Source organism: Phragmites australis, chromosome 6 (assembly GCF_958298935.1).
Source record: "Phragmites australis chromosome 6, lpPhrAust1.1, whole genome shotgun sequence".
NCBI classification, from domain to species: domain Eukaryota; kingdom Viridiplantae; phylum Streptophyta; class Magnoliopsida; order Poales; family Poaceae; genus Phragmites; species Phragmites australis.
This window is the reverse complement of record NC_084926.1, coordinates 2269397-2294085: the sequence shown is the minus strand read 5'-3', so window position 1 is coordinate 2294085 and position 24689 is coordinate 2269397. Positions and strand designations below refer to the sequence as shown.

The 24689-nt window shown below is 42.4% G+C and overlaps 2 protein-coding genes across 2 annotated transcripts; one reads left to right on the top strand and one right to left on the bottom strand.

Annotated features, from left to right (window-relative positions):
- Positions 1-2447: 2447 nt before the first annotated feature.
- Positions 2448-3356, bottom strand: LOC133920336 (cytochrome c oxidase subunit 6b-2-like). The gene is made up of 4 exons (XM_062364947.1): positions 3133-3356; positions 2920-3008; positions 2742-2823; positions 2448-2614 (listed from the first exon to the last, which is right to left on the bottom strand). The coding sequence occupies exons 1-4, from the start codon at positions 3166-3168 to the stop codon at positions 2561-2563; spliced, it is 261 nt and encodes an 86-aa protein (XP_062220931.1). The 5' UTR covers positions 3169-3356; the 3' UTR covers positions 2448-2560.
- Positions 3357-17486: 14130 nt separating this feature from the next.
- LOC133921042 (UDP-glucuronate 4-epimerase 1-like) lies at positions 17487-19721 on the top strand. The gene has a single exon (XM_062365752.1). The coding sequence runs from the start codon at positions 18064-18066 to the stop codon at positions 19381-19383; it is 1320 nt and encodes a 439-aa protein (XP_062221736.1). The 5' UTR covers positions 17487-18063; the 3' UTR covers positions 19384-19721.
- The last annotated feature ends 4968 nt before the right edge of the window (positions 19722-24689 follow it).

Sequence of the window (24689 nt, the reverse complement as noted above, 5' to 3'; positions counted from 1 at the left end):
GCAAGGGTGTCCCATTTAGCAGTTTTGGAGAACTGGTATCAAAAGGCTTAAGCAGTTGAGCTGGCTAGAAAAAGATTGCAAATATACTACTTCAAAATTGCATGTTGCTGGTTTCAGGGAAAAAATAGTGCATGCTACCCTAATGCTCCATTAATTCGAGATAATTTGTGAAAATAGACAAATGAGGCACCTTTCTGAGTGGGAGCAAGTTGAGAAGCCCCACAAAGCTAATGGCGAGGAGGAATCCGGTCATCCACCCGACGTCCCGATGCCGGGCTCCTTGTAGCTCCCCAGAGGCTGTGCCGCTGTGCGGCTGTGTGGGCCGGCCGAAGCCGATGGCGTCCTTGACAGTTGACTCCTCACTCCTTGCCCGCAAGCCACCGCTGCCGGGAACCCGAGAGTTACGGTTGGCAGGGGCTGATTGGAGTTGTGGTGAAGATTAGGAGTTTGATTTGGGGGAAACGGGAAATGGCGAAGAGGAAGCAATCCAATTGGGCCGATTGGAATCCAATTGGGTCACTGGGCCGTGCGGATGGAAAGGTGCGGGTGTCAAGCTCACAGCCCAACTGCCCAAAGCCCCAATGGGTCTTCTTCTTCCTCGGTTCCTCACAGCGACATAGCCTCACGCAGTCACGTCGCCGAAAATCGATGAATCCTCTGGAAATCCATGAAGGAGAGAGGGAATCCGCCGCCGGGGAGCTCGGGCGGCCGCCCGGGCTCGCCCTAGCGATGGATCCGCCCCTGAGTTAACTGACTAAATTTTTTGTAGCAATCAACAGATTGGTTGACAGTTCCTAGTGCACTGACCAGCTAGCGTTCTAGTAAGAACAACTCAAATCTATTTTCTATTTGTAGTTTCCTATTTCTCTGCATAGAAAATTCACTATCAAGATTTCTTTATCTACTTTTTAGCGCACTCTAACCGTTCTTTAAATTTACCTCTCTATAATCCACTCACCTCTATTTTATTAATATATTGTAATTAATAAATAATTGTTTTTTATTTAAACTGTGTTATTTTTTAGTTATATTTTCAACTGCTCTTACAACGTGTGTATTTATGTGGTAATTACTCTTATAAATTTTTACAATACGTGTGTTTATATGATAACTATTCTTACAACGTGTGTGCTTATTTGGTAACTGCTCTTATAACATATGTGTTTATGTGACAACTGCTCTTTCAACACATGTACTTGTATGACAACTGCTCTTTACAAATTCTTACAACGCATGTACTTGTATGATAACTACTCTTATAAATTCTTACAATACGTGTATTTATGAGATAGCTACTCTTATAATATATATACTTGTATGATAACTACAGTTACACGAGAGCAACAGCAGTGAACAGAGAACCTCTTCCATTTACTAGATGGGAGAGTAAGAGGTAGTAAATAGAAAGTCTAAAAATAATGAGTTAGATAGAGAGCTGGTCGGAGAGTTTTGCTTTACCGTTTTTACTAAAATTTAGAATAATAAGGAGAGTAGCAAGTTGCTCTTTGATTAGTTGTTAGCGGTGGCATATCCAAATTATGTACCATAACTGCTCACCCTTGTCACATCGATCACTGGTACTAGTACAGTCTACAGTTGTCCAACTCCACGGAAATGAAGGAACGCAACCACATGACAACCGGCAGAACATATCTTACTAGCCACTGAACTGACAACAATAGTTATTAAATCTAGTTTTAAAATGAAACGTGTTAGAAAAAAATTCTAGATATTCTTATAAAAAAGAAAATCATCATTGGTAACGATAGTTACTTAGATATAATATGTTTTTAAATTATCCATATTTGCTATTATAAAAAAATTAACTCAAAATACCCTTAATACATGCTTCTAAGGTACCCATATCTACTATTAAAAAAATAAAATCCAAAATACTCTCAATACCTGCTTCTAAATTACTCACCTTTGCTTTTATAACAAAATTAACACAAAGCGTTGTTGTCTTGCAATGTTCCATATGCTTTTCACCTAAATATTAATTTAGCGATCTCTCTCAATTATTCGTGAAGTTTGGATTTCGGAGACAAACTAAAGAAAAGGATAATATTATACCATAGATAACTACTCCATAGATAACTACTCGCATATTAATCGTGAACTGGAGGAGGAAAATAAGAAAAAAAAAACTTCGCGCAAGACTCTAACTCAGTAGAGAAATACAATAAGAAATGTGGTCAATATACATATATTAGTCACTTTAAAATTCTAAATTGTAGACATTTTACGAAGTTCTATAAGCCATGTAATTTCTAAAAATATTTCTAGGTCATCTGGGTGCACGGTAGATGGACTAGTGACTAGCAAGTTATGCGCGTTCATGACAGTACATACATATACAGTGACAGAGAAGTGCAGAAACATGCATTTCTAGCAACACTTATGATCAGCATGCAACAGATACAGTTTGATTCGTACAAACTGCGCCTTTACGAAGCGAATGTGAAAAGCTTGCGGCTATTACTGTTTGCTGTAGGCTACATAGAGAGAGCTGCTGCCTGCATGCGTATTTGATCGAAATTCAGAGGGGATCATGACAAGATCAGAGAGGACCAGAAAAAGTGCCGTTTGCCCTCTGCTCCTTCCATTTCTCGATCTGCAATGATCCCAGAGCAAGCACAAACAAATATTAGTACTATTTGTGTCAATACTAGTACCAGAAATGCATCCATATATGAAGGCGAACCAAATGGCAGCTGGCTGTTGTAACATGTAAGCCTCACCCATTCACCGGGGCAAAGTGACCTGTAGCATTTGGCGAACTTGGTGCACTCCTCGGAGCCTTCACCCTTGGCCGCGATGCACCTGCGTCAGTCCATGTACACCTGTCAGCTCAAGACAGGATGCTAATCGAATCACGATAGCACTACACGCTATAGAGCCATAAACTTCCGAGCAGACCTGTTGTACTCGATGTAGCATGTGAAGCAGCGCTTGGTTTGGTTCGCCGACGGGAACCGCCAGTCGCCCGGCGTCGTCTCCACCTTGACCTGCCAAATCGATCGAAGCATTGTTGCAGCATGAATTATTTCTTTAGGCGATTCGGCGATGAAACAACCACGACAAGCAAGCAGAAGCAGTTTTGTAGGTAGAGAAGAGAGGAGAGTGTCATACGCTCGGTTTGTCGGGCATCGGAGGGTGATCGGCCATAGACGAGCTAGAACAGAAGTGCAGGCGCTGCCTTTTTACTTAGCTCTGCTACTACCTATGCGTACGTAGGCTGAACATACGCGTGGAATGTTCATCGAGACAGTCTATTATACGGCGCCGGTGAGCCGTATTTCGTTGCCGTCGACTTTGAGTGACACTCTGGCCGGCCGTTTACTTGCGTATAATAGTGCCACTACTCCGGTGTGTCCACTCCATGGATGCAATACAGCGGGCGCAGCCTGTTTCGCGTTTCGGGGCAGAGAATCCGGATTCGGCGGCGGAGCAGCAGCATGTCGACAATCGTGGGACATTTTGGCCCAGTCAACATAGAACTCCTATTGGGCCCGTTTGGAGCCTCCGCACGGCCTTCTCCGCTCACCTCAATACGCGCAGTCTTGCACTAACACAGACGAGCCACAGGGCGCCGTGCGCACGGCGGTGGGCCGCGGGCTCTTGGCGACGAGCGACCCACCCGCGTGGTCGTCGTGTCTGATGACAAGCAGGACTCTTGGGACATATGCAAAATTACATATGAGTTTGAAATAATTTATAAGATAGACGACCAACGTCTATTCAATGGACAAGAACAAGATGTTATCTGTTGAACGAATGACATTTTAATGTAGCAAGCTAGTATGACTACCCGTTGGTGAGGTTGATAAGATGTCATCGTGTCGCTTATCTAACAGACGACACATTGATATCACTCCATCAGAGGGAGATAGATCGTTACATGTAACATATGTCAAACTCCCTCTCCCCTCTCTATTTCACTCTATCCCTCTTGTTCACAAATCCGGATGTAATGCTACCATCCACACAGTAATGGCAATATTCAGGTCGTTTTCTGTCGACGCTTACGTGCAAAAGTTACCTATGCCCGTGTGTGTAACCCGGCCACGTACGCGTGCGTGTAAGAGGGGCAGGAAGGTGTCGTCACAGCGACAATTCGCCTGCTCATTTGCGCGTCCGCGATTCATCCTTCGCGCACGATTCGTCACCTGAGACTCTAATCCGTCGCGAGCCCAGGAACGCAACCGCTACGTGCGCGCGTCGCCACCTCACACATGCGCGCGCCTGGCACGTCGCGGACATCGATCCCAGCCCGCCCGTAGGCGTGATCGCCCGCAGCCTCATCCTGCGGAGACCGGACCGGACGGACGAACCGAGCAGGCTTCAGTCGGATGCTGCAGCCAGTCGATTGGATATGCAGACATGCTTGCGCCTGAAGCGAAGCTATACAAGTAAAAGCTTCGAGAAGGCAGATCGAAGGAAACAGAAGGATCGCAGGAAGTTACTCTCGTGTCATTTTTACGTCGCTGTCGACCGATCTTTTCTGGGAACTGTCTGTATAGAAAAGTAGTTGCTTGTTGCAAAAGAAGAAGGAAGGAAGAAAAAGCGCTAGCCTGATTGATGCTATAAAAAAGAATGCTATAAAAAAAAGAATCGAATCGCAAATAAAAACGAATCGAGGAAACTACAAACCCCAGCTGTCGACCGATCTTTTCTGTGAACTGTCTGTATAGCGAAAAATATTTAATGGCTTACTGATTCTCATCCTTTTCTCTGTAGACGCCAAAAATGAAGAAGAAAAGCGCAGGCTCCGAATTTTGGTGCCGTGCATTCTTGTACTATCTCCCGGTTAAATGGAAAAGAAGAACCTACCGATCTCCGAAAGCTCGATCAGCTGCTGCAATTCGATGTGCTGGCGTGCTGCTTCATGTAACACCTCAGCCATCGGATGTAGACAATGAAGTCTGGTACTCCTAGTCCTACATCGATGTAAGGTTTCTCCCGGCCTTTTGCTTTCAGCGTCAACTTTCCAGCTTTGCACGGGAACAGTCTGGAAGGCTTTAAGGAGGCAATCAGAGTTAACAACTTTATGCTTATTTTTGTGTAAGCACTGCACCCTTAAGGGTAACTTTAGTGTTTATTTTTTTAGGTGCAAAAGCAGGACTTGCCATCTGATAGCTACATGGCACAAAACGCTCTAATATTTAGCTCAAAGGATAGCTCCTTGTTGTTGATTCCACTCATAATAAAGAAGAAGTCACTTCTCGCTCAAAGGATAGCTCCTTCTTGTTGATTCCACTCATAATAAAGAAGAAGTCACTTCTCGCTCTAGTCTCTCCTACATGACAACTGCACGTAGGGTCATATGGTGACGTTGCTTAGGCTCCCGGTGCTCCACTAGCACCTCTCCAACAAATTGCTGCAACCTATTGCACCACCGCTACATCTTTCTCTCTCCTTCTAGCACCCTCAAAAAACACACGCCGAGAGAACAGAGCTGTAGCTCGGTTGGTCAGTTGCTCAGGTGTGAGCGCTGTCACTAGAGTTCGATCTCTGAATCCAATTCAGGGTTTTACGAGAGGTTTATGCCCTAGTTGTTCTCGAGATGGATTATGGGCGTAACATAGGGTATGCATATATCTACACGTTAAGTATGATGAGTGTTCTCGTACACTGAGGGTCTATGGTCCTCCAATATATCTTTAGTGTATGATTATGATACGCACACGTATACTTATGTGGAGCGTGAATGTGGTGTGCGCGTGTCCTCGGTTGTACTCTAGATTAAAAAAACACGCCAAAGCTACCTAAATAGCTAAGTTATTCTAGTACTAGAAAAGTAGTTGCTTGTTGCAAAAGAAGAAGTAAGAAAGAAAAAGCACTAGCCTGATTGATGCTATAAAAAAGAATCGAACCGCAAATAAAAACAAATCGAGGAAACTACAAACCCCAGCTTAATTCGACCGATGTCCATCACCACGAACAAAGAAGGCAAACTGGCAATGGAGCCCCATATACGGTGACGGCGGTGGCCACCCGGTTAGGTGCAAGTAAGCAGATGCGCTTCACTTTCCTCCTAAAACTGCTAATCCATGGGCATCTGTCTCGGTTCCAAACTAGCATGAGCCTAAACTTAGAATACTCCCGCGCCGCTGCCGCACAAGCCGACCCATCATCCACCTATAAATTTCGTCGACGACAGCAATTGTCCACGCAACCATAGGCCATCGTTGCCTGACCTTACTTATAACCAACACAGTGCAAGAAAGTGATGTCCTCCTGATTGATGCTGTAAAAATGAATCGAGCAAAATACAAACCCTAGCTCAATTCGATTGACGTCTATCACCGCGAACAAAGATGGCAACCAGCAATGAAGCCCCGTATTAAAAGTGTATCTAGCCCTTACATGTGGTTTTGATAATAAATGACAATACTTATGGATTAACAATGTTGTTGAGTTTGTTAGTAGGTTATTTTATAAGTGATACATGGAAGATTGAGTATGAATTCTTTATGGAATGTCATATGGTCGAGACATATGCATTAAGATGAATGAGCTCTAAGTATTGCCCGGGAGATGCATAAATGATGAAGCATGAATTCGTTGAGAATTAACATGAGTTTAAAGAATTGTATTGAAGTCATTGAGATCTTAGTGATGCTCATAAGAGGAAAGAAAAACTCATAGAAAATTGGCGATAAGCGTGAATGCTAAGTTACTTGTGGAGATTAAGCAACTAAAGGTATGTAATTTCAATAGAGTTTTATGGATTAACCCGTGTGCTTTATACTTAAGAGTGAGTTGGGGTTAGAATACATAAGAAGGCATAAGTTGAATTGAAATCCAATATACCAAGAGTAAAGAATAAAATTGGACTCCATATATGATAAAGTGAATTTCTTGAAGATGTTGAATAAAAAGTGGTTTTCTATGGCAAGACGGAGAAAGGGCAAACAAGACTTTCCTATGATGGACCATTTGTGGTGAAGGGCAAGCAAATGACTTGGTGTCGATGGACCATGATATTGGTGAAGAGCGAGTGAAGGCTTTGCGTCTATACTGTGTGAGGAAGAAACGGTACTTGAAGGTATTCAAAGGTTTAAATTGGTTCAAACGAGTTTTACTTTTAAATTCGAGTATAGGTATGCGGCATTATTAAGAGGTATGCAACGTAGAGCTATTTATCGTATCTCAGTGCTCAAGAGTTTCTAATCAACCCAAAATGAGAGTTCGCTTTAGAAATCCGGTGCGGAAAGTGTGAAAATGTCTAAATTGAATTTTAGAGTGTTCCTAGTTTGATCAAATATGTTTGGGATCATGAATTCAGTTGGGTTGTGTAGCCCTCTAAATAAGCATTCCGTAGAGTCCAAAAATCGTCAAAATCGGTCTTCGGTATCAAAAGTTATCACCATTTTTAGAGGGTCAGCTGTGCTAAACTTGGACACTTCGGGCTGACCCAGATACTCCGGGTTGGCCGGAGTCTCCAGATTTAGCTCCAAGCAGAGTGGTCTGTTAGGTCCTAAGTGTTTTACTCGGATACTCTGGGTTGACCTAAAGACTCCACGTTCTGGTAGTTATCCGGACCCTCCGAGTTGTACTCCAATCAGGGCTCTCGGTTACGCATTATAGTGCCAACACAAAGATTCCAGGTCAGTAAAAAAAGCTGCGTAATAGCTAGTTTTTAGAGGAATTGTATAAATAACCCCTCACCCCCACCCTTGTTTGTTGTTGCTTGGGCACAAAATAAAAACCTTCTAGAGCCAAAAGAACTCCCTCCCACTTCAATCTAGTGTATGATTTGAGAAGAAAAGTGAGTTGGATTGAGAGATTACAAGTTTGAGTGAAAGTGAGTGTATCTCCCATCTTGAGCACTTGAGTTCATCGATAAGAAGTTCGTGAAGTATTTTTACTCTTGGAGCATGAAGCTCCTAGGTGGCTAGGCGTTACCGATGAGCGTGAAGCTCCTTGGTGGCTAGTGCTTGATGCTGTCAAATCTTCATTGCGAAAGAGTTTCTCAATGAAAATCTAGGAGAGACAACATATATATTGTGCATAAAGATCTATAGAGATAGGTCGAGAAGGCTGATCGGATTAAGCCAGAGTACATGCATCAACAAGGTATTGAAAATATTCAATATACAGGATTCCAATAAATGTTTCTTGCCAATATCACATGGCATCACTCTCAGCAAGAATCAATGTCCTTTGACCACTGATGAGTTTGAGAGGATGAGAGCGATCATGTATGCTTCTGCTATCGAGCCTATCATGTATGCCATGCTTTGTACATGCCTAGATATTTTTTATGCTCTAAGTGTTATGAGTAGATACCAATCAAACCCGGGTGAAGATCACCGGGTAACTGTAAAGAATATACTCAAGTCTTAAGAAGAACTATGGATATGTTTCTAGTCTATGGAGGTGAGGAGAAGCTTATTGTAAATAGTTACACCGATGCTAGCTTCCAAACTGAAAAGGACGATTCGAGATCGTAATATAGTTTTGTGTTTTGCCTCAATGGAAGAGCAGAGAGTTGGAAGAATTCCAAGCAAGAAACGGTGGCTAATTCCATGATGGAGGCCGAGTATATCACAACATTTGAAGGTGCAAATGAGGCTGTTTGGATCAAAAAGTTTGTTTCTGAGTTAGGTGTGGTGCCTAGTGCTTCTAATCTAATGGATCTCCATTGTGATAATAGTAGAGCCATTGCGTAAGTCAAAGAACCTAGGTCGCATCAGAAGTCTAAGCACATACTACAGCGTTATCACCTCATTCGAGAAATTTTAGATTGAGGTGACGTGAAGATATGTAAGGTGCACACAGATTTGAATATTTCTTATCCGTTGACAAAGCCATTCTCACGGTCCAAGTACGAGGCACACATGAGAGCTGGGTATTAAATACTTGCATGATTGACTCTAGTGCAAATGGGAGATTGATGGTGATATGCTCTAGAGGCAATCATAAAGTTGATTGTATCACTACGTGACAAAAGTCATTAGTGACGAGTGATAACCGATATTAGTGACGAGTCATATACCCGTCACTCTTATTACATCACTAATGATAGGTCATTAATGATGGGTCATAGCCGGGACCCATCACTAATGTTCAATCATTAGTGACAGGTCATAACCGTGACAAGAGAGATATCTCTGAGCCCCTCAAGGTAGTTGGATTGAGAAACTGCATGGCTATCCCAATAAGATTAAAGAGTTAATTATGATGAATCCACTACTTGATCAAGTGAATGGCTGAGCTATCACAAGGGTGACTCGTATCTCGCCTTGAGCTTGACTGATATTGTGAGGCGAAAGGATCGGTGCATGTATATATTAAAGTTCAGCCGATATGATCATTGTGTATACTCGGGAGTCAACATATCCTGCTAGGGATCACTATTGACTTCGGTTTGGAAAGGGTTTTTGAGTAGTATCCATTTGTACATAAACCTAACGGGTCACACACTTAGTGGGTTGGAACAAAACATGCGAATTAGATTCGTAAATGGATTTGATTAGATTGTGATCCATGAGGTGTTAGAGTCATAAAGGGCTTCCAATGTGGGAGCCCATTATCGAGCTCTATATATGGAGAGGCGTGGGGGTGGGCGTGCGAAGGTGAGCCACTCCAAAACCCTAACCGTAACCCTCCACACGATTTTCTAAAACCCTAGCCGCGCGTGTGGTGCTAACACATCAGAGCTCGGCGATTCCATCCAGTACGTGTGGATACTGTAGAAGTGTTGCTGCTATTGCGGTGTTGATCTCTTTGGTGTGAAGATTGCGACGCTTCTGTCTGGTTGCTCGGGGACCTACTTGGCTGGTCGACATACATGCTAGCCTGGTCGTAGAGCACGACGCGACCTCTCCGAGCTGGTCGAGGACGTGACAGACCTGCTCGAGAAACTGGTCGAGGAATTGGTCGAAAAGTACGACCACCTGCTCAGAGTTGGTCGAGGTTGTGACAGACCTGCTCGAGGAACTGGTCGAGAAGCACGACCACCTGCTCGGAGCTGGTCGAGGAGCGTGACCACTTGTGCAGGGTTGGTCACAAATTTGATTGAGAAGCTGCTCAAGAAGTTTAACGCGTACAATGTTGGATCGGTCTACTCCAACTCTTCTTCCGTTGCACTGTGCGTCAAGTGGTAACGATTTATGATCTCCTACTTGCATGGTTTTTTGGGTGAATACGGTAGAATTTTTTTTATTTTAGGCTAGCATAGCCAACTCGTTCCCCAACATGGCCCCCTCGCCTCCGACGGCCTCCCGAAGTTGGAGCTGAAGGGTGGCGCAACCCCGCGGTGGTTGTGTTAGTTTATCCACTACGTAGCTTGGTAGTTAGGTTACTAGTTTAAGTGTTTGTGTCTGTTTATTGGTAGATAGGTTACTAGTTTAAGTGTTTGTGTCTGATTATTGTGCTTTGGAAGATGTTTGATGATGGGTATACGTATGATTGTGTATGTGTGTTTGTTGTGCTGCATTTCTGTGAAGTGGTGCGAGCTTCAGTCCGGATCAATGATATGCTTGTCGGAGGTGCCGATTCTCCCTTCCAAGTTGTCAACGTGTTTGACAGTGTTGGGTTCCTTTCTAGCTTGCCCAATACATTCATCGCTCTCAATGCATCCTGGTTATAGGATGTTACTCTTAGTGGCTGCGAAAAATCTAATAGCATGTAGTGGCATCTCCTCGTTAGTGCAGAATCCAGCTTCAGTTCCTTCGACCATGTTCAACGATGGTGGATCGAAGATGAAACTCGGGGTGTTGGCAACAAGGCATATGTCGTTTCTTTATGTTTTCCTTCATCTCAGGTCCTAATTTGTAATGTTTGTGCTTCACTTAATCTAATAAAGTCACCCCTTCTAAAAAATTTGTAATATTTTGGGACGTGTTGAGATCCTTTGACTCTTCCGTGAGCTGTTAAATCCAAGTTAGATAGATAGGATTTAATGATATAGTAAAATCACGAACAATGTATTTGCTAGGATAACTAATGCACAATAGAGTTGCTACAGTACCTAAGTACAAATCATTGCAGCACACCTCATAAAACACTGTTACTCCCTACTTTGCTGGTGTGAAGTCAGAGAGGATTTGCATCTTTTTGGACAAGCACGCTTGACGCCATGTTTTTTAGGTTGGTGACGCTGGCAGCTGGCTAATATAGTCCTCTGGTGTAAGTCAAGTCTCTCACCGGCAGGGAGCAGGCGTTGGGTACTACGAGCGAGTCACATGGGCGTCTGCAGCGCAGCAGCAATGCAATGGCAAGCACTTGACTTGAGACGAGACCGGCCGGGCCGGAAAGGCCATAAGGCCACATGAAACGATCCCTTGGATTGGTTCCTTTGTTTGGAAGCGCAGCTAGACAAGCCGACGCCGTCCTCTTCCGCGCTCCACCAACCCAACAAACGCTAATGGTGGTAGGGCCGACCTGCAGAGGCTGCAGCAGTGCATGCGATTGATTACTAGGGTGTCAACAGTGAGCTGGGCGGTGGCTCCGTTTTTGGCTGTAGATGCCTGCCGCGACCGGGCGTCGTGGCCAGGTTTCCCATACGAGTGGCGCGGGCGCTCGGCGAGAGGCTTTTGAGCTGCACCAAGGGGTGAAGGAGATAAAGCGCCTGCAAATCTTGGTGATCGAGACGCCTGAGATGCAAAGGGCTAGTCAGTTGGTTTTGGATGATCCATTAGGCAGTCCAGTCCACGTACTGGAATAGCAAGCGAAAGAAGAAAGGGATCAGTGATTAGCGTAGAGAACTCGAGATGAATGGCTTGTTCAGCGTTCACAACTGTAAATATAAGCTGCAGCGAAGACGTTAGCAGTTTAAAACGTAAGCAAAGTTTTGTGAATCCTTCGAACGGCAGCTGCATCCAAGAAAAGCACTGAATCCTTCGAACGGCGGCTCCAAAGCCCGATTGATTCACTGGTCCTAAATAATATCTCTGAATTTGTTAGATGGCCATACATATTCAAATACGCGTAGATTTATGCAGCGAAACAAAACTGGCCAAGTCTGACGGGGATCTGGCGCCCCTGTTCTTCTCGCTTCTTTAACAAATTGTAGGGTAGAAGTACAAAGGCGGACCCCATGCTGCATGTGCAGTTTGGCCCCAATCTAGGTCAAAATCCAAAAATAGAAGATATATGTATTATATATTGTAAAAATAGATAATATGTAGTCGTAGTTATAAATATAATATGTGTATTCGGTATCTCGTTAACCGAAAACATATTTTCGGCATCTCAAATGCTGAATATGATACTATGCACCGTAATCGGCACATGAGATGTCGAAAACGGTTGTATTTGACGTATGAGGTGTCAAATACAATATACAGTACTGTATTCAGTACCTCGTATACCGAATATAGCTGCTCATTCCTGTGCACTGTGCTTGCGTGCCCAAAGAGAGAAGCTAGAAGCACAGTATCGTATGTGTAGGTTTATATTTTCTTTTTAACTTTTAATTTTATTTAGAAGTACAAAAGTAGTTCAAATTTTTTAAATATTTTTGTGAGCAAACTAGAGCTCACTATCAATTCATTTTAACTGATTTGATCAAAAAGTCTGAGCTAATATTTAATTAAAATTCTCCAATAACCCTACTTTTATAAATTCCTAAAAATCTAGAAAAATACACTAATATTCTTCTGATGTGATGTACTAATTTATAAAAATGTTTCCAATCCTAGGTTATTTGGTGAAAAAATAAGTTCCCTTATAATACTCCATTTATATGTATTTTTATCATTCCACATGATATTATCTTATTAATTCAATTTAAATAAAAATAAAGACATACATTCATATTGATACATATAACCCCAAAATCAAAAATTAACTAATATTCTTCTCATGTGATGCATTACACGTTAACAACTGCTACTAAGATGGTAAAACTAGACACTTAAGAAACATAGAACTTAAGAATTGCGAATATATATTTACATTCATCTTTTCAAAGCAGATAGTGATATGACAAGTGTTAATATTTATCAATTAAATGTGGTAAATGATATATCCAAAATTTAAACAACCAGATAAGGAGCATTCAGATGGGGATACCATATCTCAAAGCAGGAAGAGAGAACCGAGGAAAAAAATGAAGCATAGAGAACAACAATAAGAGGCTTAATATTAATATGAGAGGTTACTTGACATTTTCAGCTTGGTGCTGGCAATAGATTAAATGGAGCATGTTTGAATTAATCTGAAAACCAAGGTTTTGTGCATGTTTGAATTTTTTGTTCAAATTGAATTAAAAAGAGAATATCACATGAAATGATAAAAATACATATAAATAGAGCTGTAGCAAAAATGACTCTATTAGACCATAATTGTAACTTTGATAATTATTGACATATCCAATGTGACTAACATGTTTGTCAATAATATATGTTAGTAGATCTCATGGATGTAATACATGAAGAAACTACCGTAACCGGGATAAAGTTTGGTCGAAATGAAGAAGTCCTAAGAAGATTTGTTTCACCGGATGGTCCGGTGCTGTGAGTGTTGTGCTCACTAGAGCATATTTGAAAAAAGGAGGAGAGAGGCCTAAAGACCTCACCGGAAGGTCCGGTGATTACCAAATGTGCTCACTGGAGCAATTCTTTCAGAGAAGGGTGCCGTGTTGAAGAATGAAGGCTAAGCCTCAACGGATAGTTTGGTGATTAAAGCATGGCAACACCGGAGTGTTTCTGTCCAGAAGGTAGAATGAAACAACCCACCGGATAGTCTGGTGATCAGATGAAGATACACACCAGAGCATTTCCACCATAGAAGGTTGCAGCCGTGTAAGATCGAAGATCAACATGCCGAATGGTCCGGTGATGAAACAAGACTACACCGGATAATACACCGGATAATGAACAGTGTAAAGAGGCGGAACGAAGTTCAAGGCATCGGATAGTCCGATGATGAAGTGATGTGCATCGGATGCTTTCACTGGAGCAATTTATATAGAGAAGAAGGAAATGCTAGGATGATTCAGGAGAACTCACCGGATAGTATGATGATTGAGATGAAGTATACACCGGAGTGTCTGATGGTCACAAAGGATAAAGTTTCTTGTAAGCTACCACAGAAACAGAGAGATCATTCCTCCAAAACAGTAAATGTAAATCAATATCAAGTTGAGAGACACCCAAGGCCTATGGATACTATACATCCAGTGGATATTCAATATCCAAATCCTAGCTCAACTATACACACAAATACTGATGCTGGGATATCGGAACACCCAGACTCTATCGTAATGTGAAATCACGATGAGTCAGAAGGGGTAAATAAAATTTTCATCAATTATATTGATTCTGGAGAATCATTTGACGGAAAGACTACAATTGTCGACACATACTTCTCCTCAAAGATTGCAAATGACATTCTCAATGATCTAGATCCCAAGACCATGACAGAGTACCACAAGCGCTCGGACTGGACACAATGGAAGGATGCAATCCAGACAGAATTGCGCTCGCTTTCCAAAATAGAGGTATTCACATCAGTAATACATACTCCTCGTAACATTTTCCCTGTGGAATACAAGTGGGTTTCGTCCATAAACGGAATGAAAATAACGAGGTGGTGAGATATAAAGCGATGCTTGTAGCATAAGGGTTCACGCAGAGACCCAATATTTATTTCAATGAGACTTATTCTCTAGTAATGAATGGAATCACGTTCCGATATCTAATTTCATTGACAGTTCAAAAGCATCTATCTATACAGTTGATGAATGTAGTGACCATATACCTATATGGGTCATATACCTATATGGGTCACTTGATTTGAACATATATATGAAAGTCTCATAAGGATTAGACATTCCGAATCCAAACACAAACCGCAACATGTATTGTGTAAAGCTTAAAAAGTCACTATATGGCTTAAAGCAGGCGGGAAGATGTGTTACAACTGACTAAAAGAGTTCCTTCTACAAAAGGGTGCTCCAACAATGATGATTGCCTATGTGTCTTCATAAAGAAATCATCAACATGATTTTGTATTATCTATGTCTATGTTGATGATTTGAATATCATCGGAAAGACAGAAGATACAGATGAAGCACGCAATCAACTAAAGAAGGAATTTGAAATGAAGGATTTAGGTAAAACCAAATTTTGTTTGGGTATATAATTCGAGCATCTTCCTTCAGGTATTTAGTACACCAAGCTGCATATACCCAGAAAATATCGGAGAAATTCAATATGGACAAATCATATCCTTCCAAGACTCTCATGGTTGTTCTATCTTTTGATATGAAGAAAGATCTATTTAGACCACGGGAGGAAGGAGAAAACATACTGGGACCCAAGGTTCTACATCTCAGTGCCATTTGAGCACTTATGTTTCTTGCAAATTACACCAGGTCTGATGTCGCATTTGCAGTGAATTTACTAGCTAGGCATAGCGCTGCTCCAACTAAACGCCATTGAGCGGGAGTCAAGAATATCTTTCGATATCTCTAAGGCACTATAGATCTTGGTCTTTTCTTTCAAATAAAACAAGATATTAATATGATTGGATATACTGACGCTGGCTACTTATCAGATCCCCATAATGCCAGGTCACAAACAGGCTCCGTGTTCTTACACAGTGGAACAACTATTTTATGGAAGTCTTCAAAACAGACTATAGTGGCTACATCGATAAATTATTCTGAAATAATTGTGTTATATGAAGCATCACGTGAATACGTATGGCTTCGTAGAATAATCAACCACATACAACAGTCATGTGGCATTGGTTCCATTGAATCATTAACAATTATCTATGAAAATAATTCAACATGTATTGCTCAAATACAAATAGGTTACATAAATAGCAATATAACTCAACATATTACCCCTAAAATATTCTATCCTCATAAATTAAAAAAACTAGGAAGATATAAATCTTGCAAACTAAATCATGTGATAATCTCGTTGATTTGTTCACTAAGTTCTTAACAACTTCTGCATTCCAAAAATGTGTTCACGGAATTGGTATGCGACGACTGCGAGATTTGTAAAATTCAGAGGAAGTTAATCCCTAAATAATAATATGTTTATATTATATTGCACTCTTTTCCTTTATGAGTTTTTTCTATATTATTTCTCATATAAGGTTTTTAATGAGGCAATATCTACTTTATTTCTCTTATTTTCTCAAGTGATTTTCGAAAGTCTAAGCTCACCAATGAGTTTTCCTTCCAGGTTTCCCATATAAGCTTACAATGAGGCAATATCCGATATATATCATATCATTTTCTCTTTTTATTTTTTCATTGGATTTTAAATGAGTTTTAATGGCATATCAATATATCAACATATTTTTTCTCATATTTTTTCCATAGGGTTTTTAAAGAGTTTTTAAAAAAAATTACATTACGAATAATTTATTAAGAGGGAGTATTGTGAACAAACATCTTTGCAATTGTAAACATGTGATCAATTAGCTAAATAACAGCCATAAGCAATTATCAACCAAAGAACATCCATTCGGTGCTGAATAAACATTTTCATGTCCTTTGAACAGTTACAAACCCACGAACGAGGAGAACAGAATGCACAGTTTCCCCAAATCCGTCCATTTGTCGATTCAGAATGCAATCTTTGTCCTGATCCAAGGTTGCACTATGTGGACAATTGCACTACGTAGTGGGACATGTCATCAAGAGTAGATAATTCTTGCTTAGCCACCTAAAGCATGGTTCCTCTGAATCTAGTAGCAACACGTAAGCAAAGTATGTTTGAGTTCAGTAAAAAAAAAAAACTGCATTTCCCATTACAAACGAATCATGTCGCCACACTTGGAATTGAACACCCTCTTATCACATCTTGATTTGTTTTTTATCCTCTGATAAGTGTCGTTATACCTTAAAGCCACTTGTACAGCTCAGTTACATATCAGAGATCAAAGAACTCAATCAATTGGATGGTGGCTCACTTGTGAATTAAGGAGAACTAGCAAGGTGACTCAGCCTCGATGTAATATTTTATTATAATAATTATTATTTAAAAAATATTATCTTTTTATTATTTATTTATTTTTTTGACTTTTTATTTAGATATTTTACTTCTCAAACTATATGAAAAGTGAAGTACTAATTTTTTTATAATTTATAATTTTGAATTTAGCTATTTATTAATCGTATTTGATATAGATTTTTTGGTTTAATTTAGACCGTTAGATATTGATAATATGGAGTGATGTAGATTGTTTTATTAACATGATAATTTTATAAATTTGAGGACAATTATGACTCTTTTTAATATTTAAATAGTAATATAATAGATAAGACACCTGGAGGTAACAGAGTTGTAGATACGAAGTATTTCCGTCCTGGAGTACTACATGATCTTTTGTTTTTTCTAGATCTGATCAAATTGGAGCCCGTCACTTGCAGCCAATTTTGATTCTCCTACAGCTGCAGATCTGCAGTGGGGAAACATCCCAAATTCTGAAATTTCCGTGACGCGCTGGCTTGCGCAAATCACATTCACACTCACGCGCGAAAACTCATAAATGAGATGAGCTGGAAACAAAACGAGCGCGTCCTCCCGTCGTCCACCCATTCTCATCTCCGCCCAAAAATAGGCGCCCTCAACGCACCAAAAGGCTCCGCTTCCCAAACTGGGCCCGCCCGTGCGCAGCCGCGGCCAGCCTCATCGCCACCGGCGGCAGCAGCACCGGCGCCGTCCACCTCCACTCCACCACCGCGTTCACGCGCTCCCGTCGCTGTCGGTCCCGCCCCTCTATTTATATCCCCGCCCCTCTCCACGCCTTCCCTAGGCAGGCGCACATCCAGCCCCTGCCCTCTCCTCCCGAATAAAATTTCCGCCCAGGGCTCCCCAAGAAAACCTACCGATCCATCCCGCGGCCGATCCATCTGTCCAGGTGAAAAGAAGGAATAATCAATCCGAGGACACAATTCCTAATCGGAGCCGGAAGCCTGCGCGGTTTGATCCCTTGCGTCTCCTGCCCAGCCCTGCCGCGCGGCGACATCTTTCATTCGTTCGAGGTTGCGTCGCGGAAGAATCTGTGTGAGGAGAGGGGAGGCTCTTGGAATCTCGTTGGGCTGTGTTGCACGGCAAGACGGCGGGCGCGGCGGCCAAGAAGATGCGGGTGCTGGATGAGGAGTTCTTCCCCTCCACCCCCGGGAAGGTGAAGATCGAGAGGGCGGGCGCCATGAACCGGCAGCTGCACCGCTGCTTCGCGTCCACCAGCACCATGTTCCTCTGGGCGCTCTTCCTCGTCGCCATGACCGCGTCCTACCTCAGCTTCCAGTCATTCGTCGACACCTCTTCCAAGTACTTCGCCGCCTCCTGGGGCGGCCTGCACTGGGAGCGGCAGATCCGCGCGTCCGCCGCGCCGAGGAGACCTCCCGGGTCGGCCTCCGGGGCGGGGATGTCGGTGCTGGTCACCGGCGCGGCGGGGTTCGTGGGCACGCACTGCTCCCTCGCGCTCCGCAAGCGCGGCGACGGCGTCGTCGGCATCGATAACTTCAACTCGTACTACGACCCCTCACTCAAGAAGGCGCGCAAGGCGCTGCTCGCCTCCCATGGGGTGTTCGTCGTCGAGGGCGACATCAACGACGGCCGCCTCCTCGCCAAGCTCTTCGACGTCTTGCCGTTCACGCACGTGCTCCACCTTGCCGCGCAGGCCGGTGTGCGCTACGCCATGGAGAACCCGGCATCCTACGTGCACTCCAACATCGCCGGCCTCGTCACGCTCCTCGAGGCCTGCAAGGACGCCGACCCGCAGCCGGCCATCGTCTGGGCGTCGTCCTCCTCCGTCTACGGCCTCAACGACAAGGTCCCATTCTCGGAGGTCGACCGCACCGACCAGCCGGCCTCCCTCTACGCGGCGACCAAGAAGGCCGGCGAGGAGATCACCCACACGTACAACCACATCTACGGCCTCTCCATCACCGGCCTCCGCTTCTTCACCGTTTATGGGCCCTGGGGCCGACCGGACATGGCCTACTTCTCCTTCACCCGCAACATCCTGCAGGGGAAGCCCATCACGGTGTACCGTGGCAAGGACCACGTTGACCTGGCACGCGACTTCACCTACATCGACGACATCGTCAAGGGCTGCCTCGGCTCCCTCGACACGGCCGGCAAGAGCACCGGCACCGGCGGCAAGAAGCGCGGGCCGGCGCCCTACAGGATCTTCAACCTCGGCAACACCTCGCCCGTCACGGTTCCCAACCTGGTGTCCATCCTGGAGAAGCACCTCCTCGTGAAGGCCAAGAAGAACGTGGTCGAGATGCCCGGCAATGGCGACGTGCCCTTCACCCACGCGAACATCACCCTCGCGAGGGAGCAGCTCGGGTACAAGCCGACCACCAATCTCAACGCCGGCCTGAAAAAGTTTGTCAAGTGGTACCTCTCCTACTACGGCTACACCGCGGGATCGAAGAACTTGCGACAATAATCCGTGCTAATTCTTCGTCTGATTCTTCCCTTCTTTTTTCTCCTAATTCTTTTCTCTATGGCCCGGATCGAACATTGACATTCTCATCTCGATTTTTTGGTGGAAATATCTTAGGGTGTTGTTTGAGGAGAGAGAAATACTGGGGAAAAATTCTTTTCTTGGTGAGGAGAGGGAGGAAGAAAGCAATGGACCTTTTTTCCCCTCCATCTTCGTCAGAAATCTCATGTAATCTCGCATTCTCGCTGAGCTGATGAGTTGATGCTAACTGAATTAACCAATGTTACTGATGCGTGGATATCTGAATTTGCACGAATGAATTGAATTGTGTCTCAAACTAATATCCAAGTGGAAATGAAAATAAACTACAGTTCAAATTTTCTTTTATTTGGTTAGTGAGAAAATTGTTGAAATTAAAATGAGAACACTTCAGGCACCGCTGCCTCCTCCCTGGGGCCGCACCGGCGCTGCTGGATGGTCCCGACTAGGCCGAGAAATGGGGTCACTATGGATGGTGGCGGAATTCGATGGGAGCTCATGCACTCATCGATTTCACGGCGTTGGGTTTCAAATAAGAAGGGTAGAGGTCTGATTTGAGAAGGTCCTTTGATAGTTATGTTGATGAGAAAAGATATTATGTTAAACATCGAGCACATCGTATGTAATATCTGACGAGCAGCATTCAGGATATCCTGTCGTGGTACTATGTCATCGGAACTTCATTATCACCCACGCTCAGGAGTGATCTTGTCGGAGTACGGATGGTCGACGGGTTGTCCTTGGTTGCTAGGATCAAGAGCATGTAGTAATATAGATTAGAAAAGAGAATAGAGCTATAGAAACTAGGCAAAAGACGAAAAGTAAAGTTTGTCTCACAAGAGTTACTGTTCATCTGATCATATGTACTATTCATCTAGTCGGAGTTACTATGCACTGGTCGCAATTACTGTTCATTGATCAACCAGGAAGTTTCCAGAACAGAAATTTTTCACAATATGTCAATTTCGGTAATCAACACATGCCCTCCTGTTTTTTTTAAAGCTTGCGTGCCAAAATACATATCTTCTCTACTTCTACGTTTCTTAGGATGATGATCAAGACATCAGCCATGAATACCTTAGGACGATGGTAACTAATACATCGACCTTACGTCATTGCTTATTGATTCAGTACACCATTTAATCAAAACTCCAAAGGTAATATAAAAATTATATTAATGTTCATACCTTCGGTTGGTGAAGCATCAGTAGTATGCACCGGTCACTCTCCATAATCAAGTAATTCTTTATCTTCCTTGTCATCTTGCATAAGCGTCGGTGTTGTTGTTATAATATCTAGCTTTGGTTTCTATATTTGCTTCACGGGTTGCATTGGCTTAATCTCATTGAAAGTAGCATCTCGTAACTTTTCAACTTGTTGCTCCATCAATTCTTGCTTGTGTAGCCACTGCAATCTTCGTTTCTTTGTGTGAGATAAGCCTGAGGGACACCACCTCGTCTGTAGATACTTAGAAAGCAGTTTGCTACTACTTGCTTCATGATTATTAGTCATTCGAACAACTTGGCAGTAGTAGATACGTGTTTAGACTTGACCGATTTATCACCAAAAATAATTGATCATTTGCCAAGTTCTTCGGCCACTACTTTAATTGAACCAATCTTAATAATATCAGCAATAGTAGCACATGCTTTATCAACATTAGAATATGAAATTTGAGTAGAAACACTACTTTCCTGAGCCCGGTACACATTCTTCACATCTGTAGGATATTGAACATCACCAGACTGATTATATGTCTTAATCGGTTATGGACTGGATGTGATATTCTATTAAATACTGGTCTTCATTGTGTTGTCTACATCGGATAAAAAGGATCGAATAAAAAGGAGTAAATTGCATATGAGAGGTGACATGCACATACTGTTATAGCCTTAAGTTGGGCAACGAGAAAAAGGCATTGGAGGAGGCATCCATGACCATGGTGCCATACTGAGTGATGGGTAGACGTTAGTAGCATTATCATCCCTCGATTGATGATGATGGTGCACTCCTTGCCTTGAAGGTGACCTCGATCGCTTAGCTCCACTTGGCTGATTCATATGTGTTTGGACGGCATTGTCTTTCTTATATTTGGACAAGAGTTGCTTGAAAGTTGGCTTGAATTCCTCAACCTTGTCGTGTTTCTTCGCTTCATTGATTTTTCACTTGCCAACCTCCGGATTATTTGGCCTGATCATCTTTGGCTTAGCATTGACATGCCCCCCCGGCGGCTGAAGTGTTCTTCGTAGTCTTGACCAATTCTTTGCCTTCGGGAGTTTTTTCAAGTAATGCCTCTTTCAACAAATTTTTGTTCTCCCTCAAAGGCTTTAGCCTTTCTTCACCAACAATTACGTTTTTCCCTTTAGTTGATTCAGCTTGAGTTGGCCGAATTAATATGCTCTTGTCTTGTAAATCAACCATATTAACCAGGAACGGTTGAAGATCTACTTGCATCTCCGCAAACTTCAATCGTACTTCATTAATGGCCGATTGAATCTATCGACGGAAAACATTACAATCGTTAGTAGCATAAGAATAAGAATTAAACCACTTACAATAAGCTTGCCTCTTTAATTCATCTAATGGTGGAATCACATGACCATGAGACAACTTAATCTGTTTTTCATGTAGCAAGTAATCAAATATTCTATTACACTTTGCTACATCAAAAGTAAACTTAATTTCTTCTTACCGATTCTTAGGAGGCATCGGCTTAAGAGCAGAGCAAACAAATTGTTTAGAGTTAGAAGACCAAGCACATATGGCCACACATACATCAATATCACCATCATCCGAATTTTTAGATTCATACTCATGCATGTGCACATTAGGACAATTCTCTCTTACTCTATCATTTGATCTATAAAAATTTCTTATTCTTTATCTCGGCTTTCTTGAGCCAGAGCTTTTTGTAATAGTTGGCTAACATCGAAGAAATAATGATTCTCTAGCTTTTCCTTTAAATGAGAAAGTAAACCAGACTAAGCTAAGTCGGCCAAATCTCTATCAGAATTTGTCAAATTAAAACATTGGTTTCTTGTATCTCAAAACCTTCGAATGTATTCAGCGATGGACTCATTGTGTTTTTGTTTAACCGATTTTAAATGTGACAATCTAAGCTCAGTGTCCCCAGTATAAAAATACTCATGAAATTTCTGCTCTAATTGGGGCCACATATAAATAGAATTAGATGCCAAAGAAGTAAACCAGCTAAATGCAGGGCCATACAATGATAAAGGAAATAATCTCAATTTTAACATATCACTAGCACTAGCTTCACCACACTGCAAGATGAATTAAGCGATATGTTCTAGAGTAGTGCTAACATCATCCCCAGTAAACTTAATAAATTCAGACACTCTATACCCTCCAGGATACTACATATTATCATAAAAATTAGGATATGATTTTTGATAGATACGTACTCTACCCTTAGGTTCCACCCCAAAGTGTTCCTTCAAAATACTAGCCATTTGTTCTCTAATATTTTTGTGCCCCATAGGTTGCTCGGCCGGGGGCTGAGTAGGAATCACATTATTTTGCTGATGCTACCCAAAAGAATGTGGTGGTGTATCATGAGAATGCGGCACAACATGCTGCGTATATGGAGTACTTTGTGGAGGCATTTTGAAACAAGCTTATGGCAATGGACCATAAGGGATATCGGAGCCTTGTGGAGGTATAGGTGGTGTACTATATGCAATTGTATTATAGGGAGCTACCGGCATATTTGCTGAAATTTCATTAATTCAGCTATTACTATTAGCTACATGTGGAACTGAGTTAACTATACTAGATGTAGTGTTTGATAATGAAAAAACAAATGGTGTGACCTCTGGTTTAGTGGCATCTAGTGAAGTAGGCTGTGGTGTAACAGTATTGGCCGAACCTACAGCATTAGTTCGTCTATAAATTTGTTCTGTTGGCATACTTTATTGTGTAGACATGTGGTATAAATTTTACCGATGAATCAAATAGACCTTACTGAATTCTACCATCATTATTAGAAGTTGAAGCACTAGCATCATATGATAGAGGCCGTTTTAGTGTATCCTTAATATTTTGCATCTCAAAAACCATAGACTCTAAACGGCTATTGAGTGATTGATTAAAATCCTTAACTAATGCATCAAACTTGTTACTCATAACAGTACCTACTTGTTGATCAATCATCAAATCAACTTTCTCTTCAGAAGGAGGTGCGTTATTCACAGTGGGAGTTACCTCGGGTTTGGTATAGATAGGCGTGAAATCTTCTCCATTCTGGACAATGCACTGCGTCATCTTTTGGTAGCACGAAGTGAATGCCCTATCGAACTCCATCTTGCACCTTTCATATTCTTGTCGTGCCTCCTCATCTAGCTCCTCGATGGCGGGTATAATGACGTTGTCGGGGTTGACTTCGGATCCGTTTGTCATGGCTAAGGTTTTAAAATTTGGCTAAAAGGCAGCTGAAAGTATTTTCCCTAGCGGAGTCGCCAAAAAGTGTGTTGACGCGAAAAGATGTCACGCCACACTGAGCACGACGTGTGCAATATCCAGCGAGCAGTACCTAGGATATCCCGTCGTGGCACTACGTCATCGGACCTTCGTTGTCACCCACGCTCGGGAGGGACCACGTCGGAGCGCGGATGGCCGACGGCTTGTCCTTGGTCGTTGGGATCAAGAACATGTAGCAATATTGATTAGAAAAGAAAACGGGACTACAGAAACTAAGCAAAAGATGAAATGTAAAATAGATTGATTTGATCGATTGATTCATTATTCTCAATCGCATATGACCCTCTCATATTAAAGGGTGGTAGATCTTAGTCATACAAGATTAGAACTCCTAATTCAAACTGAATAGGACTTACAGATATGATTTAGTTTGCCTTCCAATCTCCAATCTTTTCATAACTAACATATCTTTCCTTGTTAACCATGTAAACTCATTTATATTTACCAGAGTATTCTTTATTACAGTTTGGCCTTCATAGTTCACTGGTCGCAGAAACTATTCCCAGTCGCAGGTACTGTTCATCGGTCGAAGTTATTGTTCATCTGGTCAAAGTATTGTTTATATGGTCGTAGTTACTGTTCATTTGGTCGGTGTTACTACGCACTTATCGCAGATACTATTTATCTGATCAGAGTTACTGCACACTAGTTGCGGATACTATTCACTAGTCAACCAGAAAGTTTGCAAACCGAAATTCTTCATAGTATACCAATTTCCATCGTCCCAAAGTTGTTTTCTAATTCAGTTAGAAATAAGTTCTAATTCCGAT